Raw genomic sequence first — 25,788 nt, forward strand, 5'->3', positions numbered from 1 at the left:
ATGCATTTTTTTTTTTTTTTTTTTTCTGAGACAGTCTCGCTCTGTTGGCCCGGCTAGAATATAGTGGCGCGATCTTGGCTCACCACAATCTCCGCCTCCCAGGTTCAAGCAATTCTCCTGCCTCAGCCTCCTGAGTAGCTGGGATTACAGGCACGCGCCACCATGCCTGGCTAATTTTGTATTTTTAGTAGAGATGGGGTTTCTCCATGTTGGCCAGGCTGGTCTCAAATTCCTGACCTCAGGTGATCCACCCGTCTTGACCTCCCAAAGTGCTGGGATTACAGGCGTGAGCCACTGCGCCTGGCTCCAAATGCATTTTCTAAGGCGTAAGAACATTTTTATATTTCTACATACCTATAATACCTATACCACTAATACGTATTTTGTTTCTTGTCTTTATTATACTAATTTAAAATTAGTATATATTCTCTGGTAAACCCTTACTAACTGATGTGGAGGAGGCAGCCACATTTGCTTAATACATATATTTTTAAAACTTGAATCTCTTGCAACTTCTGTTTAAAAATAAAAAAGCTTGGCTGGGCGTGGTGACTCATGCCTATAATCCCAGTACTTTGGGAGGCCGAGGCAGATGGATCACGAGGTCAGAAGATCGAGATCACCCTGGCAACACGGTGAAACCCCGTCTCTACTAAAAATACAAAAAAATTAGCTGGGCGTGGTGGTGCCCGCCTGTAATCCTGGCTACTTGGGAGGCTGAGGCAGGAGAATCACTTGAACATTGCTTGATGTTAGTGGAACTTTCCACTTTTTGTCTTAGTTTTTGCCATTGTTTTCATACTCCCAAAGAGTGTCTAAAAGATGCATCTTAGAAAAAGAGAACATACAGATGTTGGTGTTGGAATCTGGGCTCTGTGGAAGAATAGCATTTATCTGAATTCTGGCCTTGTGCCATGAACCTGAAGCATATCCGTTTCATCTGCCAGTAGGCTGGTATGGCATTCTGTAAGCCCCTATAAATATTATTTCTATTTATCCTGCTCAGTGTGTTTCCTGTAACAAATCGTTCAAGAAACTCTGGTCCCTTCATGAGCATATCAAGATCGTCCATGGATATGCAGAAAAGAAATTTTCCTGTGAAATTTGTGAGAAGAAATTCTATACCATGGCTCATGTGCGGAAACACATGGTTGGTAAGTTTTTCTGCTTTTCTCTCATACCTATAATTTTCCCTTGCTCTTCTGTGTACTTTATGCCTTGGGTTGGGCAGAATATGAGGAATTGCCCTAATCAGTTTTGACCTGTTGAAACTGAATGCAATATGTCTTCAGTAAGTATCACCAAATTGGATGGTATAGTCTTCCACACCCAGATTTCTTTTCAACATTATTTTTCTCTTCAGATATTACTATTATAGCCTCACAAAGGCCTGGTGTGGTGGCTTGCGCCTGTAATCCCAGCACTTTGGGAGGCTGAGGCAGGCAAATCACATGAAGTCAGGAGTTTGAAACCAGTCTAGCCAACATGGTGAAACCCTGTCTCTACTAAAAATACAAAAATTAGCTGGGTGTGGTGGCGCATGCCTGTAATCCCAGCTACTCGGGAGGCTGAGGCAGGATAATCACTTGAATCCGGGGGGTGGAGGTTGCAGTGAGCCAAGATCGCACCACTGCACTCCGGCCTGTGCGACAGAGCAAGACTCCATGTCAGAAAAAAAAAAAAAAAAAGGCTTACAAATCAGTGTAGAAAATTAGGAGGGCATATTTGCTTTACAGTAGGATACATTTTTAGTTTGAGCTTTTTGGTGGATTTGTTTTGACACTAAGTACATTCTGTGTTGCAGCACACACAAAAGACATGCCATTTACATGTGAAACCTGTGGAAAATCATTCAAACGCAGTATGTCACTCAAGGTGCACTCCTTGCAGCATTCTGGAGAGAAGCCCTTCAGATGCGAGGTAAGGAATGTGCTACCTACAGGCCCAGGCCTAGGGGTTAGTGTTTGCATAGATGGCGGACCAGTGAGAGAGAGGTATGCTGGAGCAGGAGGCACAAAGCTGCCTTCCACAGAACCTTCTGAGCTCGGTGTGTTCTGAGCTCGGTGTGTGCTGTCACTGCCTGAGCTTGGTGTGTGCTGTCACTGCAAGGTAGAAAAATGTCACTTTTAACGCACTGTTAACTCTTAGATTAGGTTAACTTAGAAGTAACACACAATGACTTATTTTTCTTTTCTCAGTGATTCTGAGAAGTCGAGTATACTTCAATGTTAATTTTGTGAGAAAATTTCCCTTTTATTAGTAACTCACCTGCAGAAATATAGCAAAGCCAAATAGCTGACACAAGCAGGTTCTATTTTGAGTATGAAAAATAAGCCTAATATCAGAGACTATGTTAGGGTGGGCTCAGGTAAAGCTATTATGCTTGGCATTCAAAAATCTCCAACTGTGTCCAATGCAGAACTGTGACGAAAGGTTTCAGTACAAGTACCAGCTACGCTCCCACATGAGCATTCATATTGGGCACAAACAGTTCATGTGCCAGTGGTGTGGCAAGGATTTCAACATGAAGCAGTACTTCGACGAACACATGAAAACACACACTGGTAAGAATTTCTTGGGAAAGATACAGATAATGTCTCAAGCACTTGTTGATCATCTGTGGGTCTGTTTTTTAAAAAATCAAAACCACAAATTTGCATATGAAGCAAAAATCTCACTTTAAATAAACCTAATATGTAAAAATGTAGATTAGTAATACTGAAAAATTTAGCTCTAATAACTGATTGTTTAAAAAAGAATTGTTTGCGAGTGCCTTTTAACTTTGAGCTCTTTTAAGACAATGAGGTCTTTGCATGGGGTTCAGGAACTCCTGAAATTGTATGAAACTTGTTTTGTGTATGTGCATACGTTATTTTCCTAAGGAAAGGGTTCTGGAACTTACAAGGATGGAGGACACTGATTGCTTTAATAGAATACCCTTCTCTCTGTTTTTTCTTTCTTTCTTTTTTTTTTTTTTTAAAGACAGGGTCTTGCTTCCATTACTCAGGCTGGAGGGCAGTGGCGCAGTCTCAGCTCGCTGCAGCCTCTACCTCCCAGGCTCAAGCCATCCTCCCACCTTAGCCAACCAAGTAGCTGGGACCACAGGTGCACGCCACCATAGCTGGCTAATTTTTGTTTTTTTTGTAGAGACAGGGTTTCACCATGTTGCCCAGGCTGGTCTCTCCTGGGCTCAAGCGATCTGCCCGCGATCAGTCTCCCAAAGTGCTGGAATTACAGGTGTGAGCCACCAAGACAGCCCCTCTCAGTGTTCTTAAAGTTTGATTTTACATGATTTACAAAAATTCACTACTTTTCAGGAACACATCCATTCCGTGAGGTTAATTAATATTTTAACCACTTTGTGGTTTTAGGAGCATATGTTCCATAGCATGGATTTGAGTCTTACAAGCATTTGATTATCCTGCTTCCAGGGAACTGGCTAAAATAATAGCTCCCCTATAAACACTATCATTGTATCTCAGTCTAAACTTGATGTTCTGGGATTAGTCATCTTCGCATAAATTGAACAGGATGAAACATTTTTCAGGTTTCTAAATAAAATATAATGACAGGATTCCAGGTTCCATTAGTCTACAGAGTAGTGAACCTAGAAAGAACAACAGAGATTATCTTGCTTAGCCTGCTGTTCTTTTTGCTTAACTAGTGGTGAGGAAATTCTGCCCATGGCTGGATCTCTTTAGTTCTCAGTTCTCTGTTGAAGCCCAAAGAAAAACGCCTACCTAGTGGGCTTCATTCTCATTCAGAACAGAGCACCTTCAGATTTTAAGGATTTTTAGTCTAGATGAAGAGTCATGAAAGCAGTTTAATTAGTTAAATTAGACCTGAAAAGAAAATGATAACTTTGCAGATATAGCCAAGTGGATGGCAGGATACATCAGAATAGTTAACAGATTCTCCTTATAATTTGGTGGCTCTTGGATAGGCTCTTAGTTCTAATGTCATTTTTAGGGTTCAGGTTTTTTTGTGTGTGATACGGCAAGAAAACATGGAACTAAACAGAGCGTAGGTTTTGGGGGGTTTTTTGGTTTTCTTTCTTTCTTTCTTTCTTTCTTTTTCCTAGATGGAGTCTCGCTCTGTCACCCAGACTGAGTGCAGTGGCACGATCTTGGCTCACTGCAGTGCCACGATCTTGGCTCACTGCAACCTCCACCTCCCAGGGTTCAAGTGATTCTCCTGCCCCAGCCTCCTGAGTAGCTGATATTACACGCGTTCACCACCACGCCTAATTTTTTTTTATTTTTATTTTTAGTAGAGACAGGGTTTCACCATATTGGTGAGGCCAGTCTAGAACTCCTGACCTCAAATGATCCACCTGCCTCGGCCTCCCAAAGTGCTGGGATTACAGGCGTGAGCCACCACCCCTGGCCAGAACATAAGTTTTTTGTGAAGGTGGAAGTTGTGTCATATTCACACACACTGCTTGGCACATAGATGCTTGGTAAATGTCACAGAATTGAAAGGAACCTCTAGCACTTAAGTCTCTGCCTCTGCATCCCCCTTATCTTACCTGCCTGTCTCCCTGTGTGCTTTTCTCCCCATTCCTTCCTCCCTCTTTCTCCTGTATTTCTTTGTTTCTTCTCCTTTGTCATTTTTTTCTTTGGACCCTTAAATGTTCATAATGTGAAACTGAAGTGTTTCTTTCATGATTATTTTAGTTATTGTATAAATTTATGTTGAGTATTCGTCTTTGATCAAATAGGCAAACTGAATACTTCTTGTTTCTTCTAAAGCAATACAACTACCTAAATTCCCACCCCCTAAAAAATTATTATTATTATTATTATTATTATTATTCAGACGGAGTCTTTCTCTGTCACCCAGGCTGGAGTGCAGTGGTGTGACCTCCACTCACTGCAACCTCCACCTTCCAGGTTCAAGCAATTTTCCTGCCTCAGCCTCCCAAGTAGGTGGGACTACAGGTGCACACCACCGTGCCTGGCTAATTTGTGTATTTTTAATAGAGATGGGGTTTCACCATGTTGGCCAGGCTGGTCTTGAACTCCTGACCTCAGGTGATCCACCTGCCTTGGCTTCCCAAAGTGCTAGGATTACAGGCATGAGCTACCATGCCCAGTCCCCCAAATTTTTATCTTTCTCATTAAAGGTGTAATTCATATACACCTGGACATGGTGGCTCACGCCTGTAATGCCAGCACTTTGGGAGGCCAAGGCAGGTGAATCTCTTGAGCCCAGAGGTTCAAGACCAGCCTGGGCAACATGGCAAAACCCCAGCTCTGCAAAAATACAAAAGTTAGCCATGGGTGGTGACACACGCTTGTGGTCCCAGCTACTTGGGAGACTGAGGCAGGGAGGATTGTTTGAACCCAGGAGATCAAGGCTGCAGTGAGCTGTGATTGTGTCACTTCACTCCAGCCTGGGCAATAGAGCAAGACCTGGTCTCAAAAATCAAAACAAACAAACCAAAAAAAGAGTAACACATACTTATTAAAATATATGAGAAACTATGAAAATTGCAAACAAAATAAAATCATGCCACCAAGAGATCACCACTCTTAACATTTTGGCATATACCCATTAAAAAAAATTCTTCAGTTTCTTAACACACATATAGACAGATACTTTGCATAAGTGTTTATGTGTTCATGTATATAGTAAAAACAAATGTTGGGTATTTATACTCTTGTAACCTGCTTTTTCTTTTGCTGTATTATGTCAGCAATATAATTTTAATGGCTATATAATATTTATTCTTGTAAATTTGCTATAATAGTAGCTATAATTTATTATACACATGTATGTCAGGCATTATCTTAAGTGCTTTATCTCATTTAATTAATGTACCCTTTGCAACAATCCTATAAAGTGAAGGATTTGTTTTGTTGTTGTTTGTTTTGAGATGGAGTTTTGCTCTGTCGCCCAGGCTGGAGTGCAGTGGTGCAATCTCAGCTCACTGCAACCTCCACCTCCCATGTTCAAGCAATTCTCCTGCCTCAGCCTCCTGAGTAGCTGGGATTATAGGCTCATGCCACCATGCGCAGCTAATTTTTTTGTATTTTTAGTAGAGACGGGGGTTTCACTGTGTTGGCCAGGCTGGTCTCGAATTCCCAACCTCATGATCCGCTCGCCTTGGCCTCCCAAAGTGCTGGGATTATAAGCACGAGCCACTGCGCCTGGCCTTTTTTTTTTTTTTTTTTTTTTTTTAAGACAGAGTCTTACTCTGTTGCCCAGGCCTGGCCCGATCTCGGTTCACCACAACCTCTACCTCCCAGGTTCAAGTGATTCTTCTGCCTCAGCCCCCAAGTAGCTGGGATTACAGGCACATGCCACCACGCCTAGCTATTTCTTTTTATTTTTAGTAGAAACAGGGTTTCACCATGTTGGCCAGGCTGGTCTTGAACTCCTGACCTCAGGTGATCCACCCGCCTCAGCCTCCCAAACTGCTGGGATTACAGACATGAGCCCCACCCCTGAGCCTGGCCAGTGAAGGATATTTTCTCCACTTATTTAGCCAGTTCCCTGCTAGACGTTTATGTTATTTCTGTTTCCAATTTTTCTACTGTTATAAATAGCCACAGGCCAGTGGCTCACACCTGTAATGTCAGCACTTTGGGAGGCCAAGGTGGATAGATCACTTGAAGTCGGGAGTTCGAGACCAGCCTGGCCAACACAGCAAAACCCTGTCTCTACTAAAAATACAAAAAATTAGCCGGCCGGGCGCGGTGGCTCAAGCCTGTAATCCCAGCACTTTGGGAGGCCGAGGCGGGTGGATCACGAGGTCAGGAGATCGAGACTATCCTGGCTAACATGGTGAAACCCCATCTCTACTAAAAATACAAAAAAAAAACTAGCCGGGCGTGGTGGCGGGCGCCTGTAGTCTCAGCTACTTGGGAGGCTGAGGCGGGAGAATGGCATGAACCCGGGAGGCGGAGCTTGCAGTGAGCCGAGATCACGCCACTGCACTCCAGCCTGGGAGACACAGCGAGACTCCGTCTCAAAAAAAAAAAAAGAAAAATTAGCCGAGTGTGGTGGAGCACACCTGTAATCCCAGCTACTCAAGAGGCTGAGGCAGGAGAATCACTTGGGCCCGGGACAGGGAGGTTGCAGTGAACTGAGATCATGCCACTTTATTCCAGCCTGGGGACAGAGCAAAACTCCGTCTCAAAAAAATAAATAGCTACAATATTGTTTATCACAGTGTTATCACAGTCGTAATTATTTACTTAGGATAAATTTTTGGAAGTAGGATTATTATAGCAAAGAGATATACACATTTTTAAGACTTAGTGTCATGTATTACAAAATGCCCTCCACATATACTCCCGCCAGCTGTATGAAAATGAAAATACTCATTTGCAGCCAGATGCACTGACTCACGCCTGTAATCCCAGCACTTTGGGAGGCTGAGGTGGGAGGATCACTTGAGCTCAGGAGTTCAAGACCAGCCTAGGCAATATAGTGAGACCTCCATCACTATTAAAAAGAAAATTGAAAAAACCCAGAGGGAAAATACTTGTTTGCCCAGCCCTTTATAATTGTAAATAAAATCCTTGCTGATTTGATAGGTGAGAAATGATTTCTTATATTAATTTGCATTTATTTAATTACTAGGTAAGAGTGAACATTTTTATTTGCTTAATAGTTATCAATGTATTTTCTTTTCTGAATTGCTTGTGCCTTTTCTGTGTTCATCTTTCCATTAGTGTTTGACTTTTTTTATTTCATTAATGTTGAAATACTTACCTCTGGTTTGTCATCTGCCTTTTAATATTATTCAGAGTGTCCAAACTGGAAAAGCAGCTAGATGGTAAAGTTGGACAAACCTGGCTCTGCCAATCACTAGCAGAATTGTGTAACCTGTCTAGGCCTCTGATTTCTTGATATTAAATAAGAATGACAGTAGTACCTGAAGGGTGCAGGAGAAATGTTGGTTTTAGAGAAGGATTAGCTTTAGAGAAGGAAGGGGATACAGATAGGTCTCTAAGGCTGAATGAAACTACATTTAGAGACAGCAGTGTGTTTGGTTGGGATTAAGGACATTGTATGAACTGACAGTATTGGACTGTTTCTTTGCAGTTAAAGAGAAATGAGTCAGACCTTGTCTAGGAAGGCTGACGGGCCATCAGTCAGGGTTTACTAGGATGGTGTGGACATAGGATGAGTTCAAAATAGAATACCTACTGATTCTCCTTATACCAGGCACAGTGCTATGTGCCTAGAGACACAAGGATGAATTAAGACCTGGTTTCTGCTCTTAAGGAGCTTATAGTCTGCTGAATGGTAATGATGGTGTTGATGGTGATGATAGTAGCAGGTAAAATGCATTGAGTACTGTGTGCCAGATACTGTTGTAAGCACTTTACCAGATACTGTTGTAAGCACTTTACTTGTGTTTTGTATCGTAATAATCTATTAAGGAGATTATTATCTTTATTTTATTTTTTTTTATTGAAACAGAGTCTTGCTCTGTCACCCAGGCTGGAGTGCAGTGGCGTGATCTCAGCTCACTGCAACCTCCACCTCCTGGGTTCAAGTGATTCTCCATCTCAAAAAATAATAAGGTAAAATAAAATAAAATTTATGGTAATGGCAACCGATGAGATTAAAGTTATCACTTTAAAAGTGATACAAAGTAGAACTTGGTGAATTGACTGGATATCAGTACTATGAAAATAGTGTTCAATCACCAAGTTTGAATGAACTTTTATTTATTTGTTTGAATGAACTTGGGGGATTGATTGGATATCAGTAGTATCAAAGGGTAGCATAGAAGGGAAGAATCAAGGGTTAGTCCCAGACGTGAGGTATAAAACTATTTGTCAAGATAGAGAATAGTAGAGGGAAGAGCAGGTTTGATAGATAGGATAATGAATTTAATTTTGTACTTGTTTTGAGATATCTCTGGGGCATTCAAGTAAGCAGTGTGAAAAATGGGTTTAGACCGGGCGCAGTGACTCGCGCCTGTAATCCCAGTACTTTGGGAGGCTGAGGCGGGCAGATCACGAGGTCAGGAGATCGAGACCATCCTGGCTAACATGGTGAAACCCCGTCTCTACTAAAAATACAAAAAATTAGCTGGGCATGGTGGCGGGGCCTGTAGTCCCAGCTACTCGAGAGGCTGAGGCAGGAGAATGGCGTGAACCCAGGATGGGGAGCTTGCAGTGAGCCGAGATTGTGCCATTACACCCCAGCCTGGGCAATAGAGCGAGACTCTGTCTCAAAAAAATAAATTAAAAGAAAAATGGGTTTAAAATTCAAGAAAGATTTCAGTTAGATGTATGTATGTATGTATGTATGTGTGTGTATATATATGTGTGTGTGTGTGTGTATATATATTTATTCTGCCCAAAGATATTCACCCTAAGCAGACTGGAATGCTTGTGTTTATTGGACAGACCACATACAAGAGACAACTAGCCTAATTCTTGCTCTTTTCTATCTTCTCTGTAGGTTCTCTGTCTTCATTTATACTGTTTTTTCTTCAGACTCATTACATTGCTGTACAATTAGGTTAGCTTTATCTACATGTAAAAGTTCGGTCATATCTTTAGATATATTAATATACATGCTTTTCCAGTTACCTTGATGAATTTAGCTGTAATTATATCTTCTTGCCACCCATTTACCAGCTCTTCCTTAAAGTGGAACATTGTACAGGTAGTTGATTTTAAATGTTAGATTTGTATTTATCCTTGTTTCAACCTCATTGTAATCTTAACCTTGAAGTTTCAGAGAAACCTTAATATCAACCATTAAACACATTTAGGAGATGGGGCATAATGAATAATGAGATTTAGAGGCAGATGGGATTGTGGGTTAATGTCAAGTGAAGGTCTGGAACAACAAATGTGGACATTAAGAAGTGAATAAAAGATTACTAAGCAGTAAAAAAGACCAATTTTAATTTGAATCCAGGCATTTGTAGTAGGCTAGTTCTAGTAGTTTTTGGTCTTTCTGCGGCAAATCACTTATAATATAGAAGACTACAAATGAGAGCCGGGCATGGTGGCTCACACCTGTAATCCCAGCACTTTGGGAGGCTAAGGTGGGTGGATCAATTGAAGTCAGGAGTTTGAGACCAGCCTGGCCAATGTGGTAAAACCTGTCTCTACTGAAAATACAAAAACTAGCCAGGTGTGGTGGTGCATGCCTGGAGTCCCAGCTGCTTAGGAGGCCGAGGCAGGAGAATTGCTTGAACCCGGAGGTGGAGGTTGCAGTGAGCCAAGATCATACCACTGTACTCCAGCCTGGGTGATAGAGTGAGACCCTGTCTCAAAAAAAAAACAAAAAACAGATAAGCATAAAGAATAAAACATCACCCGTGATCCTATTACCTAGAGATAATCACTGGTAACATTTGTTGTATTTTTTCTTTTAATAGAGTTGGGGGTCTCACTATGTTGGTCAGGCTGGTCTTGAACTCCTGGCTCAAGCAATCTGCCCTGCCTCAGCCTCCCAAAGTGCTGGGATTACAAGTGTGAGCCACTGTGGCTGGCCTGTTATATTTCTTTCCATGTATATATATTTTTAAAAGGTAGATAATACCATGCATGCTTTTCTTTTTTTTGAGATGGAGTCTTGCTCTGTCACCCAGGCTGGAGTACAATGGCACAATCTCGCTCACTGCAACCTCTGCCTCCCGGGTTCAAGTGATTCTCTTGCCTCAGCCTCCCCAGCAGCTGGGACTACAGGTGCGTGCCACCACACCCGGCTAATTTTTGTATTTTTAGTAGAGATGGGGTTTCAGCATGTTGGCCGAGCCTGTCTCGAACTCCTGACCTCAAATGATCCGCCTGCCTCAGCCTCCTAAAGTGCTGGGATTACAGGCATGAGCCACCACACCCGTCCTCATGCATGCATGCATTTTCATAACTTGCTTTTATTTAATAGACCATAGATAAACTTAACAGATTATACATTTTCATGTTAATAATTACATTTCTGGGCTGGGCGCAGTGGCTCACGCCTGTAATGCCAACACTTTGGGAGGCTGAGGCGGGTGGATCACAAGGTCAGGAGATCAAAGCCATCCTGGCTAACACGGTGAAACCCTGTCTTTGGTAAAAATACAAAAAATTAGCCGGGCATGGTGACAGGCGCCTGTAGTCCCAGCTACTCGGGAGGCTGAGGCGGCAGAATCGCTTGAACCCAGGAGGCGGAGGTTGCAGTGAGCCGAGATTGCGCCACTGCACTCCAGCCTGGGCGACAGAGTGAGTCTCCACCTCAAAAAAAAAGGAAAAAAGAAATACATTTCTGTACTTTATAACGTTGTTGTTCTAAGATAGCATCTCTCTGTGGCTCAGGCTTGAGTGCGGTGGTGCAATCTCAGCTTACTGCAACCTCTGCCTCCCAGGCTCAAGTCATTCTCCCACCTCAGCCTCTTCAGTAGCTGGGACTGCAGGTGCACACCACCATACTTGGCTAATTGTTTGTATTTTTTTGTAAAAACAGAGTCTTACCATGTTGAGGCTGGTCTCGAACTCCTGGGTTGAAGCAATCCTCCTGCTTCAGCCTCCCAAAGTGCTGGGATTCCAGGTGTGAGCCACTTTACCTAGCCTGTAACATTGTTTTCAATGGTATTTTCCATCAAACAAATATACTATAATTGATTTGCTTAATTCCATTTAGCACAGAAGTAGAAGGGCTTTTGTTTGCTTTTTAATATATAGACAGGGTGCCACTGTGTTGCCCAGGCTGGTCTCGAACTCCTAGCCTCAAGTGATCCTCCTGCCTTGGCCTCCCAAAGTGCTGGGATTACAGGCTTGAGACACCACACCCTGCCAGAAGTTGAAGTTTTTAAGATGGTTGGAGGAAATCGATTAAAAAGAAGGAAAACAAACTGGGCTCAGAATTCATCCAGAAAGATGAATATGAGTCACAGTAAGGAGCCTAGCTGTGGCAGTGATTGAAGAATGAAAAGTGTAAAGAGGGCCAGGCATGGTGGCTCACACCTGTAATCCCAGCACTTTGGGAGGCTGAGGTGGGAAGATCACCTGAGGTCAGGAGTTTGAGACCAGTGTGGCCAATACGGTGAAACCTCATCTCTACTAAAAATACAAAAATTAGCTGGGTGTGGTGGCACGTGCCTGTAATCCCAGCTACTCCAGGGGCTGAGGCAGGAGAATCGCTTGAGCCCAGGAGACAGAGGCTGCAGTGAGCTGAGATCGTGCCACTCACTACACTTCAGCCTGGGCGACAGAGCAGGACTCCATCTCAAAAAAAAAGCGTAAAGACGAGAAATATGATAGGTTTCAAATAATACTGATAGTTATGGAGAAAATTGACTCTTCAATCTCTCAGGAAAATGAGGAAAATTCTGGCTTCCATGGAAGAGGCCATAGAGGATGTCAGTTTTCTATTATTATGAAAAGCTGGAGACAATAAATTTGTACTATGAGTAAAGAGGTGTTTTCTCCTAGGAATATAAGAAGGGGCCCGGGGAGGGGTGGGAAAAAAGGAGTCCCAAAGTAGATGAGAAAGTAAGAAAATACATCCCTTCATGCATGCAGAAATGCAAATTGAGTGGTTTGTGAAATACTGTGGTTTATATGTCAAAAACAAACTCTAGAACCAGGCTGCAGATTTTAAATCCTAACTCTCCATTAGCATATAAACTTGAGCAAGTTTATTAATTCCCTTATGAGTAAAATAAGGGGTAATAGTGTACCTGCCTCATACAGTCACTGTGAGGATCACCAAGGTTAATAGATGTAAAGCAGTTAGCAGTGCCTGGTACACAGTAAGACCCAATACACATGAGTAGAATAAACACACCTGTTGGGAGAAGAGGGAGCAGCAATGGAAGTGACAGCAACACTCTTATAGGAGTTAATGTAAAGAGACAAGCTATAGCTATGGAGGACTGATGCAGGAATTGATCAATACAAGCGTGTAGTTCACCGAAGTGCATGTACAGAAGTACTCCCCGCCTCACCTCAGCATCCCATATAAAATGATTGATGGACATACAGAATCAAAAAGCATTTTATTTTCTACAGCCTGGGTAGAGAAGCAGGCAGACACAGAATGGAACTAACAGTAAGTTCAAAAGCAAGTTAGGGAAGCTTAAAAATTAAGCCCTCAGAACCCAAACCTAATTTCCTTTCTAAATGCCCTAAGAACTCTGGGATTCTGTCTCCTTTTTTGACTCATTGGCCCAGTGGTCCTCAACTAGGAGCAATAACCCCCAACACCCTCCCTACACCCACAGACATTTGGAAATGGCATAGGGGCATTTTTTTTGTCGAAATCTCTTGTGCGTATTCAGTAGGCTGGCATCAGGAATGCTGAATGCCACATAGTCCCACATAATGAGGAATTGTCTGCAGAAATGCTGGTAGCACTCTCATTGAGAAACACTGTGGTGTGAAATTCATATTGTAGGTTTGTCAAGCCAGTATTTTCTAAATTCAGTGCCAAAAAGCAAGCTGTATGCTAAGGATTCTGTGAGAATAGTCAGGAAGAGACTTCTTTGTTCCACAGGACATTTTCAGAAAATTCTTACTTTTGTTTGGAATGTCAGAAATTGCTTACAGGACAGGGCCTTAGCTCATGCCTGTAATCTCAGCACTTTGGGAGTCTGAGGCGGGAGGATCACTTGAGCCCATGGGTTCGAGACCAGCCTGGGCAAAATTCGGAGACCCTGCCTCTACAGAAAAAAAAAGATAGCCAGATGTGGTAGCTGACACCTGTAGTAGGCCCAGTTACTTGGGAGGCTGAGCTGGGAGGATTGCTTGAGCCCAGGAGGTTGAAACTGCAGTGAGCTGTGATCACACCACTATACCCCAGCCTGGGTGACAGAGCAAGATCCTCTTTAAAAAAGAAATTGCAAGGCCAGGCACAGTGGCTCACGCCTGTAATCCCTGCACTTTGGGAGGCCGAGGCAGGCGGATCACAAGGTCAGGAGATCAAGACCATCCTGGTTAACACAGTGAAACCCTGTCTCTACTAAAAATAAAAAAAATTAGTCGGGCATGGTGGCGGGTGCCTGTAGTACCAGCTATTTGGGAGGCTGAGCCAGGAGAATGGTATGAACCCAGGAGGCACAGCTTGCAGTAAGCCAAGATTGCGCCACTGCAATCCAGTGTGGGCGACAGAGCGAGACTCCATCTCAAAAAAAAAAAAAAGAAAAAGAAAAAAGAAATTGCAGCCGGGCACAGTGGCTCACGCCTGTAATCCCAGCACTTTGAGAGGCCGAGGTGGGTGGATCACCTGAAGTCAGGAGTTTGAGCCCAGCCTGGCCAACATGGTGAAACCCCGTTTCTACTAAAAATATAAAAATTAGCCAGCATGGTGGTGCACGCCTATAGTCCCAGCTACTCGGGAGGCTGAGACAAGAGAATCATTTGAACCCAGGAGGTGGAGGTTGCAGTGAGCCGAGATCGCACCATCGTACTATAGCCTGTGTGACAAGAGCAAAACTCTGTCTCAAAAAACCAAAAAATAAATAAATAAATAAATTGCTTACAGATTAACTTGCCTAAATTTAAAGGCAAAGAGTCATCTAGGATGTTTCCTTGAGCACAGAAAGCCATTTGAACTGTTCTTTATGTAGGATGTAGAGGATCACTAATGTAGATGCCTTCTCCCCCATCTTTATCTTCTTCTTTTAGCTAAGCCCAGATGGTAGGGTGTATGTAAGTTTTAGTTGTATCTACTCTGATCTGTTAAGTCCAAATTTGAGAGGATTTTTAAATGACTCTAGAATACAGTCTCATAGGCCAGGTGCAGTGGCTCACACCTGTAATCCCAGCACTTTGGGAGGCCCAGACAGGAGGATCACTTGAGGCCAGGAGTTCGAGACCAGCCTGATCAACATAGTGAGACTCCATTTCCATTAAAAAAAAAAAGAAAGAAAAGAAATAGCATGAGCACACAATTACCACCTAATATGTTAATCATTTTTATGTCTGTGTTCATCTCAGGAGAGAAACCCTTTATCTGTGAAATCTGTGGCAAAAGCTTCACCAGCCGCCCCAACATGAAGAGACACCGCAGAACTCACACAGGCGAGAAGCCCTATCCATGTGATGTGTGTGGCCAGCGGTTCCGCTTCTCGAATATGCTTAAGGCCCACAAGGAGAAGTGCTTTCGGGTGACCAGCCCCGTGAATGTGCCACCTGCTGTCCAGATCCCACTTACAACTTCCCCAGCCACCCCAGTTCCTTCTGTGGTGAACACACCCACAACCCCAACCCCTCCAATCAATATGAATCCTGTAAGCACTCTTCCCCCTCGGCCCATCCCCCACCCCTTCTCACACCTGCACATCCACCCACACCCTCACCACCCGCACCACCTTCCCATCCCTCCAGTCCCTCACCTCCCCCCACCTCCAGCCCTCTTTAAGAGTGAGCCTTTAAATCATAGAGGCCAGAGTGATGACAGCTTTCTGCGGCACCTGGCAGAGAAGAACAGTTCAGCACAGCATCATTAACATCCGTCTCCTTAGTGTGTTCTCCAGGAGACACGTCCCCATGTGTGAGCGTGCACAGAGGGAGTCAGTGAGCATTTCCTTAGTTCTCAGACTCTCCTCCGCCTCTACCAAGAGCTTCGCCAGTGTCACTGAATCAACAGATCCAAGGGAATGAACAAGAAGACTACCTTGAGCTCACAGAGGGACTGTCTAATCTAAACCAAGGGAACCACTGAACTAAAGCCCAATTTGCTTGCATTTTCTGATGACTTTTATAAGTTTCAAATACTCAGACTTGTGGAATTTTATAATTTCATATCAGCTGATGAGGTATGCTTGCTTTTATATCCCGGACTTCTCCTCAAAGAGGGGATAGGCCTGGTTTCCTTTGTACTAATCGGGAAGGCTGTGAGATTAATCCAGAGCATTAATTGTATCACTGTGTATGGTAAGGAATTCTTTTCAGCTTTTGGTGCCAGCTACAGAGTTGAGCTGGCCATGATTCACAGTATATCAAGCATTATAGAGAAAGACAAATTTTCTTCGTGTAGCTCTCCTAACACACTGTTTATTTTACTACAGAAATTATTTTAGAGTTTTTGTATAGACTTCTTTAGTAGTCTGTTTCTAAAATGAAATGTATTTCAATAAGCGGTGTAATTTTTTCAGTGTAGCTGAACCTATGTTGTAAAATAGAAAAAAAATTTTATAATCATCAAAATGTGATTCTTAAAGATGCATATAACTTCTATAATTCAAAGTTATTCTTACATCCGTACAACTCAAAAGGTGCTTCAGAGACTAGATGTATCTGAGAGGGTCTCCACACCAGGTTACTGCAAAAACGAGGTTTTGCTTTCAGGATTTGGCATAAATACTTGGTAGTTTTGACATCTCTGTGTAACACTCAGAGAGGCTCCCTAATGTGCTCCTGTCCTCTGTGTTCTACTTGGCTTCGTTAGTGCATTACATGAAATGATTTGCAGGGGATGGGGCCTTTTCCAGGGAAGTCACCTAAAGCTTCCATGTTTTGAACATTTGAATAAGGCTGTTTGCTGACAGGAGGAGGAAGTAGTGGAGATCATTTAATCTCAGTCACGTCTGTTTCTCACTTCCCTTAGGAACTGTGTTCATGTTTAGCTTTTTATGGAATGACAAGTTGAAATCTCTCATTTTGAGGTTGCTTTATTTTTCTAGAATTGTTATAAGAAGCTAAAATAGTAAACTTAAAATCATAAACATGATGTTGCTGATAGTGGCTGAGAAATTCAGATGAGAAGGCAAATTGGTTATGAATTTTGAAATATCGATTATATGTGAAATATGGATATGTTCATAACCTTGAGCTATTTTAACACAGTAAATAGTAGTGAGGGAAAACTCCTAAGTTTTACTGCCCTGTCCTCTGCAAATTATGTAATACCAGCATTCTTAGGTGATAAAGAGAGCAGCACCTCTAATACCTTTAGGCAGATTACTTTTTCAAGTTTGGGGAACTTCAAAAGAACGTAATCAACCAGGAGCTTATTATAGGAAAGGCTGAACAGAAGGGCTAGTGTATTGATTACACTTAACTGATCAAATTTATCCAGACTCATTATAGCTTAAAATTTTGTATTTCTTTTTTTTTTTTTTTTTTTTTTTTTTTTTTTGAGACGGAGTCTAGCTCTGTTGCCCAGGCTGGAGTGCAGTGGCCGGATCTCAGCTCACTGCAAGCTCCGCCTCCTGGGTTTACACCATTCTCCTGGCTCAGCCTCCCGAGTAGCTGGGACTACAGGCGCCTGCCACCTCGCCCGGCTAGTTTTTTTTTTGTATTTTTTAGTAGAGACGGGGTTTCACCGTGTTAACCAGGATGGTCTCGATCTCCTGACCTTGTGATCCGCCCGTCTCGGCCTCCCAAAGTGCTGGGATTACAGGCTTGAGCCACCGCGCCCGGCCAAAATTTTGTATTTCTTTATCTCAGATAACTGAGTTCCCAGGCTAAATCACTTACCTCCCACCCGCGCTCCAATTTTTTTTTTTTTTTTTTTTTAAAGACAAGGTCTTGCTATGTTGCCCAGGCTAGAGTGCAGTGGCTATTCACAGGTGCAACTATAGCACACTACAGCCTCCAACTCTTGGGCTCAAGCAATCCTGCCTCAGCTAACCAAGTAGCTGGGACTACTGGCGCACACTACCATGCCCAGTCCATTTTTAAATCTTGAAATTTCTTCATTTTTCTTTCTTCAGGTTCTTAAAATCATTGCCTGAATCAGAATGCTGGCTTTTATTTTTTTTATTTTTAATGTTAAATGTGCAGATCTGCTTTGAGCACTTTCCTAGCTAATGAGCTCTGTGGTAGGAAAAATGGAACTCTTTCAACTGAGATTAAGTCCGTATTTTTTAAACATCACACTCTCTATTAGCTTTTTGGTTTAATGTTTCTAAATTTTCTCCTTCTGATTTTGCCTGTCTTGTATAATGAGCATAGGAAACTTTTGGAATGAGGCAGAAAAGTATCTCAAGATATACTTTTCTTCCTGGTTTTGGATGTAAGTTTTAAAAGTGGTATTTTTAATATTTGTACACATTCTTTGAGCACCCAGGTATCCAAGCCAATGAGGAAAGTTAATTCCTTGCATTTGACGGTTATATCTTTAGTGGTTGTCTCCCCTCCCTCCACAGTCTCCTTGGCATTCCATGACAAGTTTGTCAACCTACACTTTTATATAGACATATCATTATTTCATGGTCAAGCCTGTAGTATTAAAATGATTTTTTTTAAAGATGTAAATTGTGCTTAATTGGTTATATTGTGTTCTTTTTGTTTGGTTTTTTTTTTTTTTTTTTTTTTTTTGAGGCAGAGTCTTGCTCTCTTGCCCGGGCTGGAGTGCAGTGATGCGATCTTGGCTCACTGCAACCCCCGCCTCCCGGGCTCAAGTGATTCTCCTGCCTCAGCCTCCCGAGTAGCTGGGATTACAGGCATGCGCCACCACGCCCGGCTCAGTTTTGTATTTTTAGTAGAGACGAGGTTTCACCATATTGGCCAGGCTGGTCTTGAATGCCTGACCTTGTGATCCATCCACCTCAGCCTCCCAAAGTGCTGGGATTACAGGCGTGAGCCACCATGCCGGACCGCCTTATTTTGTTCTAAATAAATTTACAGTATTGGGCAGCAATTCTGAATTCTAGACTTGAGACCACAGAATCAACCATTTCATGAGGTTGTACTATAACTATACACTGGAATATTCAGGTAGTCATCTTTGATTTTTCATTCAAGTAAATATAGCCATAAGAAAATATCTGCTATACAGGAAAACCAGTATTAAGCAAATAATCACCACCATCCTTAACAGAAGCAAAAAAAAAAAAAAAAAAATTATTTTTAAAAATTAGCATTGTCATACAGTACAATTCTTAGTGAAATATATTGTGGAACAATTTAGAAACTTCCTTTTTTTCCCCTAGATTAAGGATACTTTCCTTGACTTGAGATTTGTGGTCTTCAGGAAAACTGCTCCGAATATAATGACTCATCAGTATCATATTGCATATGAATAATGAAATGCATTAAGAATATTCACAACATTAATGCTTCTGAATATAAGAACTGCAGGATTAAGCCTTAAATATATATGTGCAACACGTTTAACATACTTAAGACTCAAACTCAGGGTTGAAAATTTGGTTGGGGTCCTCTTTGTAAGATAAAAGTTGCATTATGTGGTATGTTCTCTTCCATATATGCTACCGCACCCCATGAATTCTTCAAAACTTTTTACCTACTTGTTATCTGTTTATGAAAAAAATAATTACGGAGAAGTTTGAGTTCTCAGCCCTTATCTGTACATGTCTGTTAAAGACAACAAAGGCCGCATTTAAGCATTATGTAGATAACAAATTGAGGCTGTCTCTCATTACTTAGTTTTACTGTCTTCAAAGGCTTGTATCATTGCTAGGGTTAAGACTTATTTGAGGATGAGTTGGCATTGTATTTTGTGTGTGTGGGTTGGTTGATTTGTGTGTGTTTCATTTTTTTTTTTCTGCTTTCTCTCATAAGATTTATCAGTGAAATATAAACTCTTCCTTAGCCTTAATAAAGGCTGCTGCTTTCTCAAATTGAGTCAGGTAGGCTCATTCTGAGTTAGATTTTTAAATCTGAATGAAGAAAAGACAACAATTTAAAGACATGTGGCTTCATTTCCACATGTATTTGTGACTGGATTCTTCTTTTTAGCAAGCAGGGGAGATCTCCACAAAAAAACTTTACTATAGTTCAAAGAAGCCTGTGCAAATCAGTTACCTGTACTTTCATAGTCTACCATTTACATTAACTGTTCTAGATTAATGACTGAGCGTGGACATTACCATAGTTACACCATTTTTTTAAAACCACATTGGTTCGAAGTATCCTTTTCTAGTGGTTAGAACTTTCCCTGTAATTTGATTATCCCTCATATACTAACCGAAAGCAAAATGCTCTGATGAGATGCTTATAAACTATGGATTTTTTAATTCTTGAAACTTTTTTTCAGTTTTTATGTTTGTTGAATAGATATGTATGTTTAGTTTCATTATTATTTCACTGGAAGTTTTAAATTTTGAGAAGATGAAGCAGAAATAGAAATCCATTGCAGATATATGTATATTTACACCATCTTGCAGATTTCGGTTAGTAAAACACACAATGATAGGTCAGTTTTAATGTTTAAAAAAAAAAAAAAGAAAACTAAAGTTAGAGAAACCTTTCTGTTTGAGCTACTGTATAGAAAAAACAACTTTTATTGCATTGCTGGTCCACATGATAAATATTTCAATGCTGTTCTAGACTGTATGAGAAGTACTTAATGAAAAAAGGGATACATTACATTTAAGAATTGTGTCAGCTAATTACTGTTTTTAAAAAATCAACTCATTTGGAATTCTTCAGACTATAAAATTGAGCAAGTAAAGTTTGAGTTTTAATTTTCCTTTGCCTGAACCAAGATAGGAAATTTCTCAAAAGATTTTTTTTTTTTTTTTTTTTTAGGAATGAAAGGTCATAAGCCATTAGAAATAGTGGCATTGTTATGCAATAACAACACCCTAGCTAACCTGCTTTTGTCATCTGTAGCACTTACAATAAAGAATGATGACCTTCCAACCCTGGACACTACCTCGATAAAGCAAACCAGAGATCCTCTCTACACTTTCTATGGAAGCCATAAAAGTTGCCATCAATATATCCACTTTCATAGTTCTATACTTTTATACTTTCTAGACTTTTTTATAGACTTTATGATCAAATCTTTTTGTCTTAGAGGATAGGTTTTGCAAGATTCAAAGGAAAATCAAACTCCTTGGTCGTTCCAGCTTTGAAGCTTTTGCTTCAGTAAATTTGTTTAAAGAACCAGATCACATACCATTTATGAAATTCTTTATTTAAGTCAGAACTACTTTGCAGACATGCATATTTCGAAAACAAACTCTTTCTTGTTCTCTAGATAGAATCTGTATTGTTGTAAGAAACTACTTATAAGGTGGCTTTCTTTCTGCTTTGTTACTCTATGTATTACTCAATAATATATGTATGGTCACATGTTCCTGGAGTTGTTTTCTTTCTTTATGACAGATACATGAGTATGCACCTCTTTCTAATCCTCTGATGTCACTGCAGCTTCAGTCTCTCTCACTCTGTTTTTGAGTGCCTTCAAAATGCCAGCATCCTGGAACATTCTTTTCCTGATCTAAATCCTACCTCTGACTATTTCATTATCCATGAATATTGGAATTCACCCATATTCCAGTGGGCTTAACTCTACAAACTAGCTAAAACCTTGGACAAGAATTTTTACTGAATTTCTGTTTTGTTCCTCCATGTCATTTTTAGGTTACATTTTTAACTTTTATTTATATCTTATTTCTTCACATATTACATCTCCCTGTTGAAAGATTTTATCCTTATTTGACTCTTCACCTTCTTTCACCGGAAATTCGACGTTCCTTTAAAATTAAAGGTCATTGAATATGTCTTTTGAACACCTTTTTCTCAACTGAAGTCTTCCTGAATGCCTCCCCTTTCTGATGAAGGGATCCTGAGTGCTGCTGTTGCTCTGCCCTGTTCCCATGTGCCCACTCTCTTCCATACACATTTTGCGAGACTATACTCTTTTAGTCAAATTTATTTAAAATTGCTCTCTGCGTTTCTGCTTTCTCATGGCCCTGTCCCTCAAAAACTTCTGTTTATTTTTTCTAGCTGTCTTCATCTAATTGGTTTAAAACGTATGATGGAGCCATAATATATGAAGGATGTAATGGAAAGGAGGTTGCAGTGTTTTCCATGTAATATGATCGAGCACCTCCGTGATCAGACATTTAGCAATTGGCTAGTCCTTCACAGCCAGAGCGGAAGTTTGTGCTGTGTACAGTTCTTTTTACTCCCTTCCAGTTCTCCAAAACTGGAGAAAAAGAAAAATGAACTCTTTCAAATGAGATTTGATTGCATTTTTTAGGTGAATGAAAGCTTGGAGTTGAGTGTTTGGGCCTTAGCATTTTTCCTTTCTAACTTAAAATCTCATGTCCTTTTCCTTAAAGTTAATAGTACTCAGGTTTTTAAGACTAACTGATAACCACACAAGGTGGGTGTCTAAGAAGGCAGCTGTTAATACATTCTCCATCTTTCCTGTCTGACAACAGACACTATATTATTGGTGAGATAGTGCAAAATTGTGAGAATTGGTTATGTTTGATGATGAATAAATTCAAGATTTTTGAAGGCTTCACTGCTATTTGGGATGGGAAGATGAGTTTACAAAATGAGAAAGGTTTTATGTTACAGAAATCAGTAACAAGGGTTTTTTATTGTGTTAAATACCTTTCACTTCATTTGCCGTGATGTTTCTTCCTCATTATTGATCTAGAAGTTTGCCTCTTGGATGGTAACTAGCTACTTACAGTATCTACTTTAAAATTTGTGGCTTTTCTCTTCAGAGTCCCAGGCCATAAAACAATGGAGAGCTGTACTTGCTTGTCATTTGGAGGAACCATGTCCTTGAGACAGCCTGCTGTCTCGTATGTCTTCAGTAGGAAACTTCTGACACACGCATCCAAGCGAGTTCCTGCCCCTGAGAGTGTTCCCACAGCTTTCCAGTCGCAGGTTACTTTCACACTACGTCAGCTTCTCTGGTGAGATCAGGGATGTTACATATTACTTGAAAATGATTTCATAGGAAGTGAGGATGGGCCAAGAAAAGGGGTGGAAGCTGAATTTTGCTTAACTTCAGAAGGAAATCTGATACTTGCCTTGGCTAGTTCTGATCAACTAAAGAGCCTGTGTCTGTACTGGAGGTGCCAGAGAATCAAGTTGTTTCTGGAATATCCAGCTCCTCTGAATGAACACAGCTTCCTCCCTACCTGTCTTTTACAGGTGAAAAGGGACCATCTGATGAGCATGATAGACTTTAACTCACATCCTGTACAGGACTCAAGACTGTTTCATTGCATTTGAAAGTTGGTGGGAAGTATTTCATTCTGCTAGAACTTCTAACCCTCCTAGAAATATCTTTTCATACTCTATTAATTCATTAGATTAAAAAGAAACAGTGTGACATAATTTTTGTGTTTACTTCTTAAGTTGTCTCCCCAAGAGCATATATGTAGCCTCTGAAAATAGGATGATTTCTTCTCAATCTTCCATAAATTTGAATATGTATTTTATTCGTTTCTTGACATGGGCTGTGTGACTGTTTTCCATCAGCAGTTCTGGCTTTGTCCACAAGGGAGCAATAAAGTACTTTAGCTTTATTCTCAACCTGCTAAAGAAAGATCCCACTTTTAAATCTCTTCTGGAATAGCCTCTTGGCTCGAAGCTTATTCATATATTTTGATTATTTAAGAAGTGTTCCCTTATTACAAAGTCCAGTCGTCGTTCATCCCTCATGATGCAAGCAATGATTGACGTGTGGGTCTGGAGTCCTTGTGGGTCAGGCATCTTAGTTAATTCGACTTTTTACATATTGATGACCTCCAGATTGAAAGCTAGGACCTTCCCATGGGGGCGCCTTTGTGTGCTGAAGGCAGAGCAGGCAGGCTTCCCCGCTCCTATCTCCTTCACAGGCCACCACCATCACATCTATAGAAGGAGGAACAAGAGCACTGGGAGAACTCTGGAGTATGAGTAAGGAAATGCTTCTCACCTTCTCTGCTCCAAAGGGATATCTGTTACATCAGGGAACAAGTCCTCTAGGTCAGACCTTTCTTCCTGACCAGTGCAACAGGCACTCCAGGTTAGAAACTGCGTGCTCCCTCTCTGTCAGTTACTTTGTCTAAGGGCTTCTAACCATGATCGTCAGCTCTCTGGCCATGAGTTCTGTTGGTGCTTATTGCAGCAGCATCTTCACAACAAACAGGTCAGTAATCAACCTGGGAAGGGAAAAGACCAGACAGTAAATATTACCCCAGTAGAGCTGGGAGGCATTTACACCTGGAATGGCCTTCTTAACTGATTTCTGCCTGGTCCCCTCACCCCCAGCCAAGTCTGAACCTGAGCAATATCAGGCACAGAGGGTGGTGTCTACTTGTAACTCCAACACTTGACAAAAAACAAAACTGAAGCTGTGATTGGTTTAGGCAGCAAGTGGCCAGGTGCAACTTGTTTGTTTTTATTTTTGTTTTCCCCAACAGTACTGAGATCACTTGCACTTTTCCTCATTTCTTAAGAAAAGAAAATCCAGTTTGCTTGCCATGACTTGTTTAGCATTAGGTTTACAAAGCTTGTTGTTGAATGTTGAGTATTTGTCCAAAGGAGTTTGACAAAATAGAAGCTGCTTGGTCCCTGTTCTGCCTGCTAGGTCATAAGGATGAAGGCCATGTGGCTGGGGTACTTATGTCAAGTCCAGAATGGGGCAGTGTCCCTCTCCTACCTCTCTGCGGAGACGCAATTGAAGGTCAAGTAGACTCAGTGTAGGGCAGGCAGCTGTCATGCTGCAAAGAAGTTTAGAGGAGTCTTTGGGTTGGGGAGGTGACAGGTAGGTAGGACAGGATCTCTTAAGATGGGAAAGATACTGGGGAGAGGAGGGCTGCTTGGCCCCAGGGAACTGCAGTGAGGTGGAACTGAGCTCCGCTCCTGAATCTCCAAACGAGCCCATGCTGCCCAGCTTCCCTGAGTCGTTTTTTCCAGCATCCTGTCAGATCCCTCAGTGTACTGATTTCCCCCTTGTGTTAACTATATCAATATTATTTTTTTAGCAATTGAAATGCACTTTTTTATTTCAACTCAATCATGATTTTAAGTATAAAAAATTTATAGATTGTTAAAAACTACTTTTTTGTGTATTTTTAACCACTCAATGTAGCATTGTATATTTTTTTCTTGTGAGACTCTGGTACAGGTGTGCCGCCTAATGAATTTTCTGAGATGCTGGGCCTTTGGATGTGTACGGTAACCAACTTAATGCTAATGTTCAAAGTAAAAAAAAAAAAAAAAAAAAAAGCAGCCATATCCCCTTTGTGTCTTTCTTCATTTCTTCCATACCCTCAGGTGACAACATTTTGAGGTCCCCATTGCTAACAAATTGCCCTTTTTGAGAAAAATGAACAATCCTGCAGTCCTCTTCTGCTGTTACTTGTTTACTTGTTGTTTCTAGTGATGGTGGTAATAGGCTGACCTACCCCAAACCCTGCCTGATCTCTTCATGAATAACATGTTTTCAAGGCTGTTAACCAAAGGCAGAGTGATTAGTTCTCTCTCTGCAGCGCTGTTTGGTTTCAGTAACACTAGTGTGTTCAGCCGAGCAATAATCTGAAAGTCTCCTTGAGAACAGTGTTTGGACAAAGGATCAGGATTGGGTTCTGAACCAATTTGAAGAAAAATCAACACAGATTGAAACAGCTTACAAAGCATAGTCAGTGAAAAGCAATAATTATAAAATATGGTACTTGGGATGAGGCAGCTTTCCCTGCCTCTACACCCTTCATTCATTCATTCATTCATTTATTCCACAAATGTTTATTAGATGCCTAATACGTGCTGGGCATTGATCTGGCCACTGGGGATTCAGCAATGAGCAAGAGAGGATCTACTCTCACAGACTCTGCTTTCCAGTGGAGAAACCCTGACAATAAACAAATGATGATCTTATATAATGTCAGGTGGTGTGGGCCCTTGTACTGTGAAGCTTGCCCTCAGAGCTGTGACTGTAGTCAGCTGGAAGATCAACTAGCTTCTGTCATCATAAGCCTTCTTGGTCCATGAGCCACCCAATTTTGTTCCTTCTAAGGATTCCATTGAGGGAGTTGAGTGTATAGGAAGGAAATCTTATTGTTCAAGTTTTCCTTTGAAACCTCTTAGAATGGAATAAAACTGCCCAAATCATAGAATTACAATTCTTTATCATCTTGTATCTCTAACTAGATGTAGATGTTAACACAATTTC

At 41.3% G+C, this 25,788-nt stretch overlaps 1 protein-coding gene across 5 annotated transcripts in view; it reads left to right on the top strand.

Moving 5' to 3' along the window:
- LOC105472429 (zinc finger protein 652) overlaps nt 1-24,845 on the top strand; it is a 73,327-nt gene extending 48,482 nt beyond the window's left edge. For 3 of the 5 annotated variants that reach the window (XM_071082980.1, XM_071082979.1, XM_071082981.1), the window contains 4 exons: nt 1,007-1,154; nt 1,805-1,920; nt 2,420-2,564; nt 14,904-15,562. In XM_071082980.1, coding sequence (XP_070939081.1) covers nt 1,007-1,154; nt 1,805-1,920; nt 2,420-2,564; nt 14,904-15,415 — 921 coding nt within the window. In that variant the 3' untranslated portion in view covers nt 15,416-15,562. Of the gene's footprint in view, nt 1-1,006; nt 1,155-1,804; nt 1,921-2,419; nt 2,565-14,903 lie in introns of all 5 variants that reach the window. The other 2 variants (XR_011615771.1, XM_071082982.1) reach the window with 2 other exon arrangements.
- Nucleotides 24,846-25,788: the final 943 nt, after the last annotated feature.

This window comes from Macaca nemestrina, chromosome 17 (genome assembly GCF_043159975.1).
Source record: "Macaca nemestrina isolate mMacNem1 chromosome 17, mMacNem.hap1, whole genome shotgun sequence".
NCBI lineage: Eukaryota > Metazoa > Chordata > Mammalia > Primates > Cercopithecidae > Macaca > Macaca nemestrina.